The following is a 13,137-nucleotide window of genomic DNA, read 5'->3' as shown; positions in this document are numbered from 1 at the left end:
TTTTTGGCCTGTGTTTTCTTAAACTTTATTTTCTAGCATCACTTTTCTAGCATCACTGTAGTTTAAGCTAGAATTTTGATTTTTTCTAAACAGAGGCCATCATTCCATTGACTTGGAAGGCTATGTTAGTGTAAACAAAATTCCAATGTATTAGTCTATTTCACTTCTGTTTTGTTCTGTCTGGACTGTCTTCTATTTGTCTATTCTACTGTGCCAGTAGCACAGTTTTAATAACTATAACAGGTTTTTTATACTGCGGATTGAACCCAGGGCCTCTGCACTGAGCTACATCCCCAGCCATTTATGCTGTTTCACTTGAGATGGGTCTTACTAAGATGCTAAACTGCCCAGACTGTGTTTGAACTCATCAGCCTTAGCCTCCTCGAGTGCTGGATTAGAGGTATGCATGCCCACACCCAGCTAATCAGTGTTTTAGTAAGGTCTTTGATAGCTGGTTGGGGCAATTTTCTCTTCTCCCCACTGTTCCTTTTAAAAAAATCTTATGATTACTCTTGCAAAGTTTCTCCTATAAACTTTATAGTCAGTTTATATATAACACCTGCAACTTAAAGGAGTTTTTTTGGATCAGTTTGTGGGCTCAGTTTGTGGCCTGCCAACTTCAAGGCAGAAATGGCACATTGGAAGGGCCTGGTAGACAGAAGCTGCTCAGGCACGGTGGCCAGGAAGCAGAGAACAAAGGGAGGAGCTGGTGACAGTAATACACTTGTCCAGCTCACCTGTGACCCACCTCTCACCAGCCCCCACGTCCTAATAGCATGGTCGGTGTTTTTGTTTTAAGAGAAGGAAAATTTATTGGGGCATAGGAACAGCTCCTGAGAGACAGCAGAGGTCCCGAATGGGTGCCCATGCATGCAGCTATGAACATGGACTAATCCACTGATGAATATAGTGCCCCCATGATCCAGTCACCTTCCAAAAGCCCCACCTCTGAATGCAGACTTTAGGGGACATTTTAGGTCTAAACCATTACAGCTTGTTTGGTTTCCAAAACAAATGGCCTCTGTTGGTGTATTAATTGGAGTAACATAGGGGTTGGGGATACAGCTCTGTGCCACAGCGCCTGCCTGGCAAACATGAGGTCATGAGTTCAACTCCCAGTACCCTCCCCCCTAAAAAAAACCTGGAGTAACACTGAGTTTACAATACAGGGTCTTGGATTCATTCTAGAGACCTACTCTGCAGTCAGGTATTCCTGTAAGAAAAAGATGCTGTCTGAAGATGCAAGGTGTTCCAGTGCTGAATGTTGTTTAGAACATTGCGTTTAGTCTTTCTGCCTTCCCTTTGCACACCTAGGGCCTAACACTCTGCCTTGAAGACCTAGGTTTACTTTGCTTTCCTTCCCTTCACTGCCAGGTACCAAACTTCTGTATTCCTTTCTTTCCCTCAGTTTAGCTACTGTGAACTTTGGATTCAGACTTTGCCTAATCTATAAATTAGAGGAAGTGAAGCAAAAGCATGTACTCTTAGGCATATAATTTTTTTTTTTTTTTTTTTTTGAGACAGGTTCTTGCTGTGTAGTTCAGGCTGGCCTTGAACTCACAGCAATTCTCTTGCCTGTTTCCCAAGTGCTGGAATTACAGGTGTGCACCACCATTCCTGGCTTAAGTATATAATTATAACCTTAAAGTAGCCCAATGTTACAGTACTGGTTTAGGAAATACTAAATTTTGATAGTAATAATTCTCTTACATTTCAGAGGAATTCTTCAGGTGGATAAAATGATTATGCCTGTGACACCTATCCACTTCTATCCAGAGTGCTCTGAGAAGACAGCAGAAAACCTTGAAGACAAACATGTATTTAAAAATTAAAGTACCGTCTCAGATCATGGACTCTGGACGAGTTTGTTGTCTCCAGTTTGCCATTTGACTATATTTTTCTTTGAATTACTAAGAATCAGTTTATGCACAGAGAAATTGCCAAACTCCAGAGCCTGCCTGAAAACTGACTTTTACAGTGTCAAAATAAAGTTTACCTTATTCTATAAACAGGTTGGCTCTTCAGCTGATGAATTTTTAAGAGAAATTTAAGCAAAGTGGAAGAGAAGACACATGAAGAGACTGAAACTACCAAAAAGGAAAAAAAGGTGAGATAGAATACCATGTGCCAATAACTTTCCAAGGTACTTTTGCTAAGGAAATTATACCCACTTAATTACTGTGACTTCATGAAAAGCACTTTATGAAAGTCTAATTTAAAACTTAAGAACTGCCGGGCATGGTGGCTCATACCTGTAACCCCAGCACTCAGGAGGCTGAAGCAGGAGGATCGCTGCGAGTTTGAGGCCAGCCTGTGCTACAAAGTGAGCTCAAGGCCAGCCTAAACTGCATAGCGAGACCATCTCCAAAAGACCAAAAAAAAAAAAACTCAAGAACTTAGCACTTATTTTTTTATTCAGTACAGAACAACCTAATATTAAGTGTGTGACTCAGTATAAAAACACTGAAGTGTATTATAATTTGATTGTATCCAGTACCAAGACTGTTTACCTTGACTACACCAGGATTTACAGTGACATGTTCTCATTCAAAAAAAAAACATTTTTGGGCCAGGGATATAGCTCAGTGGTATAAGCGCCTTCCTGGCAAGCGCAAGGTCCCGAGTTTGATTCCTGATACCAAAAAAAAACACTTTTTTTTTTTTTAATGTGTGGTACCGGGAATCGAACTCAGGACCTTGCGCTTGCCAGGCAGGCTCTTGTGCCACTGAGCTATATATCCCTGACCCTAAAATAAATGTTTCGTGAGGTAAAAAGAAATACAGCTGTTTTGGTTACAATTACATAACCTCTCCTGGACTCCAAAATATTAAAAAAAAAAAAAAAAAATGCCCTATGCATGTGTAAGTATAGCTCCTTTCACTTAACACTGGCTGAAGCCAAGGTTCAGATCAGGTAATGACTCTATCATGCTCATGGACTCAGTGTACCCTTCATCTTGTGTTTTTAAGTATAGAACTATTTACCCTGTATATTCTCTTTACTTTTTTTTAAACCACCACTCACACTGACACATTTTAACAATGCACCACCATGCCCAGCTTCTAAAAAGCACTTTATATTTAGAGTAAATAGATATGCACGTAAGGAAGAGTAATGACAACTACAAAGAGGAACGAGGGATGTGACCTTTTCCTGGCTTTTAATGGTAAATGTTAATTGTGTATGATTCCTATCTCCACATTACAAAAACAACAAAAATAACGGCAGGAAACTTATAATCTGATCCTTGCTAGGAGTGGTGGCACACACCTCTAATCCCAGCACTCAGAAGGCTGAGGCAAGAGGATCACTGTGAGTTTGAGGCCAGCCTGGGGATACACAGTGAGTTCAAGGCCAGCCTGAATTACAGAATGAGACCCTGTGTCAAACCACCCCGCCCAAAAAATAAAGCACTGATCCTAAACTCACTAGCTAGTAATGCTTAATTTTTTTATGCTAGTTACAATGTCTTATTGCATCTGTTAACCACAAGCTTATAGACTGTAGCCAGGAGGAAAACGGGAGACCACATGGTCTGTTGGAGAGGAGAGTCTCTGCAGTCAGCAGGTTTCTGTCCTGGCTTCTCCTTCCCAGGGAGACTGGGGACCATAGCAAAGAACTCAGTCTCCTTGAGGCTCTGTTCTTCTGTGATTGGAATGACACAATAAATTATTGTAAGAAACCATAAAGGGAAATCTTACCCCAAAATGTATATATACTTTTTTTTTTTGGGTACCGGGAATCAAACTCAGGACCTTGCACTTGCCAGACAGGTGCTTATGCCTCTGAACTATATCCCCAGCCCTATATATACTTTTATTTCATGAATTACCTTTATTTATACAATTAACTGTTGTGAGTCTGACTAGAGTATAAGAACGGCAGAAGCTTAGAAATACCTGTAATATCGCCTCTTATATAGGCAAAGTTACTCAGACAAGATTGTGGGGTTGTTTTGTTTTGTTTTGTTTTGTTTTGCTTTTTAAAAGCACAGTAAAAGGGCCGGAGGTACAGCTCAGCAGCATAAGCACTTGCCTGGCAAGCCTGAGGTCATGAGTTCAATTCCCGATACCAAAAAAACAAAGTAAAAGCACAGTAAAAATGAACAATTTTACTGTCCCAGAAAGAGGGAAGCTACTATGCTACCAGGTGGAATGGAAGGCACAGTGGGTCCGGGCCTGGGTCACAATGAGACAAATCAGTAAATGCTAAAGAAAAACAAATTTGGAGCTTAAAAAATTGCCTTTATTCAGAATCACAAGGATTTTAAAAAATCTTATCATTATGAAAGCTTTAAAAAAATATAGCACTCAGTGCAATGAAATACTACATTTAATTATTTTCAAAGATGTAAGGCAGATTTCTCACAGTTTACATGTGAGAATTTAGCATGATCCAAACTCAAATATCCATTTCTCGTATCTCTCAATGTCTGCAGCAGATACTGACTTAGAAACCTTTTTTAAAGCCATTTCAAAATCTTCCATTGTGGTGGGCATATGCATTTCTTCTCTTGAAAGATTTCGAATTTCTTCTGGGGTCAAACCTTCAATTCGCCTTCTCATTGCCATCAAGGATGCATCCCTAGGTTTTGAGGTGTTTTTTTTTTAAAAAAAGCCACAAAGTGTTATTTTGATTGAATAAAAAAAAACTAATGCATGTATTATAATATTCTCTAAGGTCTTACCATATAATAGACATATGTAGCAGTGCATTGGATCTTACCCTGGACACAAAGCGCGTTCTAAATTGTTTTTTAGCAATTCAGTCTTCCATTCTAAAGTAAGAATACTAACCAATATGTACTTGATAATGTGCATAACACCCAAGAAATTATTTATGATAATGTGCATAAAACAAAGGTGCAATAATGCTAGCAGTTCATTTCACTGTAAGTAGTCAATAAAATAAAGAATAAGCATCACAGAGACAGAATGTTTTGCCAGAAAACTCTACGTAAAGTCAAAGATGTCAAGCTTCCCCGTTCTATTTCAGAACATGCACCTCTTTCCGTTCCCCAACACTCGGCTATGACGGTGGCCAGCACGCACGCAGACAGTCTAGCTGCTTTATGTGTATACACTCACTGACTGCTGTAACCCTGAAGGTGTGCTCACTTTAGAGCTGAGGGAGCTGGTGTACTCGCGATCTTTGCTAGTAAGTGTGAGCTAAGATGTGGATTAGGATAAAAATCTACTTAACTGGATTACACGCAACCTTTTTTTTCTTGCTCTTTTTTCTCCCATTCCCCTTCCCTTCCTTTTCTCTCTCTCTGTTTCTTTTCTTTGGTCTTTTTGAGACAGGGTCTTGCTATGCTGTTGAGGCTGGCCTTGAGCTCCCTTTGTAGCCCAGGCCTCCCAAGTGCTGGGATTACAGGTGTACGCCACCACGCCCGTCTATTGCTCCCATTTCCATCTAAAATACGTTCACTAAGAACAAGATGATCTTATTTACCCTATGGGTATGTCAAATCAGTGTTTTACAGTCAGTTCCCACGTAACATCATAGTGACGGAATGTGCCCACAACTACTTAAATCCGATACTACTATTGACTTTTACCCACATTTTTCTAATATTAACATCTTGAACTAACAGTTTTAAAATGACTTCACTGACATGCAAGATACACAAATACCTTACCAGTACCTGCTTTCACCAAGATACCCAAATACCTTACCAGCACCTAAAATTTAAAACTGAAATTTGAGCTAGGTGTGGTGCCACAGGCTGTAACACCAACACTGAGAGGCTGAGGCAGGAGGATTGTAAATTCAATCTAAGCCTGGGCAATTTAATAAGACCCTGTCTCAAAATTAAAAAAAGAGTGATGCTGCTCAGTGCAAAGGTCCTGGGTTCAACCCCCTAGTACCACACACACAAAAAAAAACTTGTGACCCTGATGTAAGCGACTTAAATGTGGGTCTTTACATTAATGCAGCATAAAAACTTAATACATTTTGTCTTTTTTTTTTTTTTTTTGAGACAGACACTACATAGCATATGCTGTCCTCAAACTCATGGTGATCCTCCTGTCTTGGCTTCCCAAGTGCTGGGATTATGGGCATGTGCCACCATGCTCGGCTATGACAGTTTCCACTCACAAAAACCACACTGTCCAGAAGAACGCATACCTGCACACGTTGGTAATGTCCGCACCTGAATAGCCTTCCATCTTTTCTGCTATACTTGCAAGGTTAACATCATCAGCCAATTCCAGCTCACGCAGACTTATTCGTAATAGCTCCTCCCTGCCTTTTGCTAATGGTAGAAACGAATTTTAAAATGTAAGCCTTCAAAAGAAACACTATTATTATTTCTGAAGTCTACTTTGTATGAAGAGTTCTTGTCCAATTCTCATTTGCTTGGAATTTCAAGAGCTGCCACTCACTGAACTTTTAAATTCTTCATTATCAAGGCTTCCAAGCCCTAGATGTAGCCAAACTAGTAAAGCAAAGAAATTATAATTTATTCCTTATATTTATCTCTCTAGGGAAGATTAATACCAAACTGCAAATTAAAACTACTTGGCAGGAGGTTTCAGACAAGATCTAAATGATGATACCTGATGGTAAAGGAATATAAATTCGTTTTTCAAGACGTCGCCGTAAAGCCTCATCTATATCCCAGGGAAAATTTGTAGCTGCCAGAACCATAACCATTTTGGAAGGGTCTTCATTTTCAGAAGCACCTCCAACACCTAAAGGGATAAGGAAAGAATAAATAGAAATACAGCTCAGCTATAGAAAGACTGTCAAATATCTAACAGAACAATACAAGGTAGTGTAATCATCATGTTTCCCTAAGATTTAAAAAGCTAGAGCTGGGTGTGGTGGCACATGCCTGTAATCCCAGCACTCGGGAGGCCACAGGAGGCCAAGGCAGGAGGATCATTGTGACTTGAGGGCAGCCTGGGCCGAGTTCAAAACCAGTCTGAAATGCATAGTGAGACCCTGTCTCAAAAAGACCAAAAAAAAAAGATTTACAAACGTAACTTGTAAATATATGAATTTCTAATCCAAGGAAAATGAGTTTCTGTAATACACAAAAATACTATTCAAAACAGACTTAATCAAAAGATCAGCCCAACTCAATTACTCAATTCAAAACTGTTTTCAAAAGCATATATAGTCTCTAAGGCAAATTTACCTTCATTAATTTTTACTTCAATTTCATGGTTCAAGGTAAGAGATCAGTATGTATATATGTGTGTGACCTACAGATCCCCATTATTTGAGACAGGTTACCACCGCACTGTACCAAATTTACCACTATTAGTCTTGAGGCTCTATGTGCCACGCCCCCGGTCCCTCTGGAGTTCTGAGGAGTTATTAACTAAAAGCTCTGGGCTAGCACTAGCAGTAGAGCTCGAACCACTGTCGCTGTACACTCAGCAACCCCCACGCCCCGGGTCCTTGCGAGCACAGACACGTATCTACCATCCATCTGAACCAGCAGCTCTGCTTTCACTCTTCTGCTTGCTTCATGCTCTTCAGAAGTCCCTCTGCGGCTACAAATGGAGTCTATCTCATCAATAAATATAGTGGCTGGAGAATAAAATCGAGCCTAAAGAAAGAAACATGCATTATTAAGTTTATAATTCATTTAAACAATCTACGGGCTAGCAATTAGAAAATGGCTGAAGCAGCTGCCCTAATATGCACCTTTCAGCCGGGCATAGTGGTACACGCCTGTAATCCCAGCACTTGGGAGGCTGAGGCAGGAGGATCACTGAGTTCAAGACCAGCCTGAACTGCATAGTGAAACCCGGTCTCAAAAAAACAACAAAAAACTTTTTAAAAGTTAGTGGCTGCCACAAGCTGTGCCAAGGGGTACAGTGTGACTTCTTTTTCAGGAGATAAAAAGGTCCTAATTGTGAATAAACTGAACACTAAATTTATACTTTAAAATGGTTTAAACTGTTTTACTTTAGTTCAAACTTGGAAGACACAGGGGCTAGGGATATAGCTCAGGGGCACAGCATCTGCCTAGCAAGCACAAGATCCTGAGTTTGATTCTCAGTACCAGAAAAAAAACAAACTTGCAGACACGTATGTACATTGACTCTTCTAATTAACTGCTTAAGAGCATTAAAATATACAATACTGTTAGTAGTCAAATTTATAAATGGCAATTTAATTAGAATTCCTTAGACACTATAATTTTATTTAAGCTACTGGTTCTTTTTGACCAAATTTTTTCTAGAATTTTAGAATACTTACCAATATATAGAATGTTTTTCCACCATTTACCTATATCATCACAGTGTACAAAATAATCCTATATTCATATTCAAATACACATAGCCAGTTATGTTAGTTCAAGCTGGCCTTGAACACATTATGTAGCCCAGGAAAACTCACAGCAGTCCTCCTGCCTTAGCCTCCTGAGTGCTCAGATTACAGGCATGCACAACACACCTGGCAACAACCACTGATCTGTATGTCTATGGATCTGTGTAGTTCATATAAAATGAAATCATAAAACATACGGCCTTTCGTGTCTGGCCTCTTTCATTTAACATGTTTCCAATGTTCATTTATGTTGTGGCATATAATACTTTAGTCCTTTTTATAGCTGAATAGTATCCTCTAAGTTTATTTTTGCCCCTTAAATGCATGTCTTCCTCAAAGTATCAGGGAAGATCCATCTGAACCAGTAATAGGTCTCAGTCAAGTATTAATCTAGTAAATAGTTTAGACTCAACAATATCACTCTTAAGGAGAGTGAAAAAGCAATTTATTGCAAGAAGTTTATTGTTAATCATTATTTAAACCAAATAAAGATTTCCAGGGGCTAGGGATTTAGCTCAGCAGCAAAGCGCCTGCCTGGCAAGCGCAAGGTCGTGAGTTCGGTTCCCGGTACCGGAGAAAAATTAAAAAAAAAAGATTTCCAGAAACGATTTGGATGAACAAACATCATTTACATACTTGAACATGCAACCACACTGGGTCTATCAATTCTTTAAATGATGAGTTATAATCTAGTATAGTATTCTCTAAGAGGTAACCATGTTGAAGAAAAAAAATACTGCACCCAAAATATGCATTTAGGGGCTCGGGTTATAGCTCAGGGGCACAGCACCTGCCTGGCAAGGGCAAGGTCAAGAATTCGATTCCTGGTACCAAAAAACAAAGTATAGATTTAGTTTGAGTTTGTTCACTTGGAAAATCCAAATATGTAAGTCCCACTTTCTTTTCTAGTCGAAAATTTGCATTCTAAGTTGTCCTCCAACCCAATACTGGTGATTGAGCCCTGAGCCTCACACATGCTAGGCGAGCACCCTACCTCTGAGCCACACCCCTCCCTAGGGCTCCCAGTCTCATGTTTTGTGGTACTAGGAAATGTATCCAGGATCTCTGCACTGAGCTACCTCCCTAGCCATTTTTTTATTTTTAGGACAGGATCTTGTTAAACTGATAAACTGCCCAGTCTGAGCTCGAATTTACAATCCTTCTCAGCTTGCTACAGTGCTAGGATTACAGGTATGTGCCACCATACTCAGCTCCAACTACCTTTTTTTCTTTTTGATGAAAAGTTTCAGTTGCCTAGGCTAGTTTCAAACTTGCCTCAGCCTTCCAAATACTGAATTCCTTTTTTTTGGTGGAGGGGTTTTTTTTCAAACTCGAAACGATCCTCCTGCCTCAGCCTCCTGAGTGCTGGGATTAAAGGCATGCGCCACCATACCTGGCTCCACTGTGATTTTATATTTTGCTCAAAAGAGGCCAACTCTCCAGGGAGCTCTATGGATGATTCAGACCAACCCAATCAGATCACTGCAGTTCTGTGACCAAAGATGATGGGCTCAGGAATGAGCATGTGACTCACAAGAGGCCAAACAATTGCTGGACTTTCGCCTGAACAACTGGAACTTGTTCCAGTAACTTCTCTGGGAGTACCACAAAGACAACAAAAGATTTAAGATTCTGAGCATTACCTTAGCCATCTCATGAGCCTGCCTAAAGTTAAAGCCAAGACATCTAAGAGTCAGAAAGATTCCTAAGGACATCTGAACTGATGACTCCTGGTAGGCCTAATAATCTAAAAGGTAACTTCTGAAAATTCCCTATATTATTATTGTTATAATTATTTTCATTTAAATTCACTTTACTGCGATTCTACTGAAAATAATTCTTGACAATACAAGAATTATGGTTACATTTTTTAGTATTTGTTGCCATGCCACATGAAAAATACTAGACACTATCACCTACTTTAAGTGGCCTATTTAAAATACAGGTCTTAGTCGGGCATGGTGGTGCACGCCTGTAATCCCAGCACTTGGGAAGCTGAGGCAGGCGGCTTCCTGCGAGTTCAAGGCCAACCTGGGCTACACGTGAGTCCAAGGCTAGCCTGAACTGCAGAGCAAAACTCTGTCTCAAATATGTCTTAGGAACTGTTCAACGTTCACTTTGAAGGGTCCCAGGAAGGGAAAGGCACACTGAAAGCAACATCATCTATACTAAGGCAAAACCAAGGCAGGAAAGGCAGTGCAGTTCTAGCCAGTGAGAGTCTATGATTAACAGAAAAAAATCAGCGGACTTCCAATACGACCCTTAACATCTGGTCACCAGAGCAGAAGCGCCACACTGGCCTGAGTCAGCCAGGGCTCACACAGACTACTCCAGATGAACAGAGATTTACTTAATGGTGGTTACAGTTTTCCCAAGCTATTTCAGAGAACCAGTAAAAAATAATACTTTTCTTTGTATTCTTTTCTTTTTTTTTTTGGTACTGGGAATCGAACTCAGGACCTTGTGCTTGCCAGGCCGGAGCTTGTGCCACTGAGCTATATCCCCAGCCCAAAATAATTCTTTTTGATACTTTCATAAAAGTTACTATAAAAAAATAATGCAGGCTGAGGCAGGAGGTTCGCAAGTTTGAGCTCAGCCTGGGCAACTTAAGTCATTTAGCAGACCCTGTCTCTAAAAAAATTGAAGGGCTCTTGTACAAGAATGAAGTCCCATGTGAAAGGGTCACAGTGCCAGACCACAGCCATGGCCTACTGCCAGCAGGAAGGCAAAGATCCAATTATTTTTGTGACCAAAGAAGACCATGAAGCTCCCAGAAATGCAGAGCTGGTGGCTGATTACACCAACGAGCCATACGAGGAACATGGTCTGAGACTGCCAGACAGACATGAACTGGAACTGCCTGTGTCTAGGAAGAATGGTCAGCAGCCCGTGGCAAACTGTTTAGGTTGGGCTTTTCTTGCTTCCACTACAGCACCGCAGGTTTCAGGAGATCAGGCTGTCTAGCCTAGTTTTGGGCCCTGCAGGAATGTATGCAGAAATACCTGGATCTCTATCCCCAAAAAGAGGGAGGGGCATGGAAGAGGACAGGAGGGGGAGAAGTAGCAGCTGGCAAAACACATGCAGGAGATGGCTCCCACTGTGGCTACTGCAGCCAAAGAGGGGCACGCAGCCAGCAAAGGCCACAGCGGTGGGCGCCAGTCCTTCCACTTCACTGACACAGACAGGCCTTCTGCAAAATGCTCTGCAAGAAAGTCTTTTACTCTGTTGGTCTGTGCACTACAATATATAAAATAACCCATTTTCACGATCTTGGCCCCTTGATATATCCACTGGAAAAGAAGAGGTTGTGTGCCTCCTACATGAACTGGTCAACAATGCAGCCACCACTTTTGATTGCTTTTTTCTCAGATCACCCTGAATTTTGCCATCATGTAAAATCGTTATCCAGGAGTGTTTCTTGTGGGTGAACTGATTTATTCTGACCTGTAATATCCCTTCTAGGAGCTTTTATATCTGTTTGAGAAATAACATGGAAACAAAAACACCTCCCTTTAAAAATACTGGTGTGGGGCCATCCCACCTAACAGCAGAGGCCAGACGGTCAGATATGTATTTCCCAAGACTATCTTGCTCTGGAGTGTGCAAGGGTCCTGTACTCCATTCCTGTAACAGTTTGGTTTCTGTGTCTGCCTGAGCGCCAGCTTTTCTGGTCTGGAAGGTGATTTGAACCCTATGGCTCCCAGTCTCCTTCTACACGAAAGGCTGTGTTTTACTGCTCCTTGTTTTGTTGTTTCAAGAACCCTGGTTTGGGGTTCACGTTCACACTGGCTCAGTCTGGTCAGATTCAATATTACAGAAAGGTGGAGACCTGATTATCACCAGAGTAGCAGCCAAGAGAGAAAACAGTATAAATGAAATCATTAAAAGGAAGACGATTTCTTTTTTAAAAAAATTTTTTTAAGGACTGAGGGTGTAGCTCTGTACAAAGGCCCTAGGTTCAATCTCCAGTAGCGAAAAGCAAAACAATGCAACGGAACACAAAATAAAACAAACCTCCCATCAGTTGGGTGGTACATGTTGGTAATCCCAGCTACATGGATAAGTGAGGCAGGATGGTCACAAACTCAAGAACAGCCTAGGGCCGGGCACACTTGTAACTCAGCACTTGGGAGGATGAGGTAGGAGGATCTCTGCAAATCTGAAGCAGCCTATGCTACATACTGAGTTCAAGGCAAGCCTGGACTACATACCAAGATCTTGTCTCAAAAACCCAAAAACCAAAACTAAACAAAAAGTAGCAAACCGACAGCACGCATGCCACAGCAGACTGCTCATAACACTGAAAGCTCTAAAGGTTGCTGTCACTGGCTGAGGCAGTATGTGAGACACTATCTCAAAATAAAAAATTTAAAAGTACTGGTGGTACCATTCAGCACTCTCTGGGTTCATTCCCATAGATAGAGAGAGAGAGACTGACAGAGAAGAAAAAGCTAAACCAACCTTACGTTAAAATATAAACCACATAATTCTTAAACAGCAATAACTAATATTTACTGAGCTATGCATCAAACTTTATATTAAGCAACTTATCTGCATTAGCTTGTTTCACTCTAACATGATGGGTAGATTGTATATTAATATTCTTTTATAGATTAAGTAACCAAAGACCTGAAAAGGAGAGGAATTTCCTTATAGTTCATCAGCCAGGAATGTAACTGAGGTGGGATTTGAACCGAGGTCACCTGATTTTTAAAGACTCCATATTGAATCATTCTACTTAGCTTACTTTAAAAAAAAAAAAAGAAAATTAATTATTCTAGAATGCTGGAAGTCTACTCTTATTTTTCACTCAATGGGCAAATTATTTATTCAACATTATCTAA

The 13,137-nt window shown here is 40.6% G+C and overlaps 2 protein-coding genes across 7 annotated transcripts in view; one reads left to right on the top strand and one right to left on the bottom strand.

The window, feature by feature from the left end:
- Ginm1 (glycoprotein integral membrane 1) overlaps positions 1 to 2,009 on the top strand; it is a 26,992-nt gene extending 24,983 nt beyond the window's left edge. Inside the window, exon 8 of the mRNA XM_013517382.1 lies at positions 1,718 to 2,009. Within this exon, the coding sequence (XP_013372836.1) occupies positions 1,718 to 1,832 (115 nt within the window). The 3' untranslated portion in view covers positions 1,833 to 2,009. The remainder of the gene's footprint in view (positions 1 to 1,717) is intronic.
- Positions 2,010 to 4,224: 2,215 nt separating this feature from the next.
- Katna1 (katanin p60 (ATPase containing) subunit A 1) overlaps positions 4,225 to 13,137 on the bottom strand; it is a 38,513-nt gene continuing 29,600 nt past the window's right edge. For all 6 annotated transcript variants that reach the window (XM_005390604.2, XM_005390602.2, XM_005390605.2 and 3 more), the window contains exons 8-11: positions 7,439 to 7,565; positions 6,565 to 6,699; positions 6,134 to 6,260; positions 4,225 to 4,585 (exon numbers count right to left, since the gene is read on the bottom strand). In XM_005390604.2, coding sequence (XP_005390661.1) covers positions 4,387 to 4,585; positions 6,134 to 6,260; positions 6,565 to 6,699; positions 7,439 to 7,565 — 588 coding nt within the window. In that variant the 3' untranslated portion in view covers positions 4,225 to 4,386. The remainder of the gene's footprint in view (positions 4,586 to 6,133; positions 6,261 to 6,564; positions 6,700 to 7,438; positions 7,566 to 13,137) is intronic.

The sequence above is a fragment of the Chinchilla lanigera genome, unplaced genomic scaffold (genome assembly GCF_000276665.1).
Source record: "Chinchilla lanigera isolate Chin_1 unplaced genomic scaffold, ChiLan1.0 scaffold00038, whole genome shotgun sequence".
Lineage (NCBI taxonomy): Eukaryota > Metazoa > Chordata > Mammalia > Rodentia > Chinchillidae > Chinchilla > Chinchilla lanigera.
Note: the sequence above shows the minus strand (reverse complement) of the source record. Positions and strands in the feature narration are given on the sequence as shown.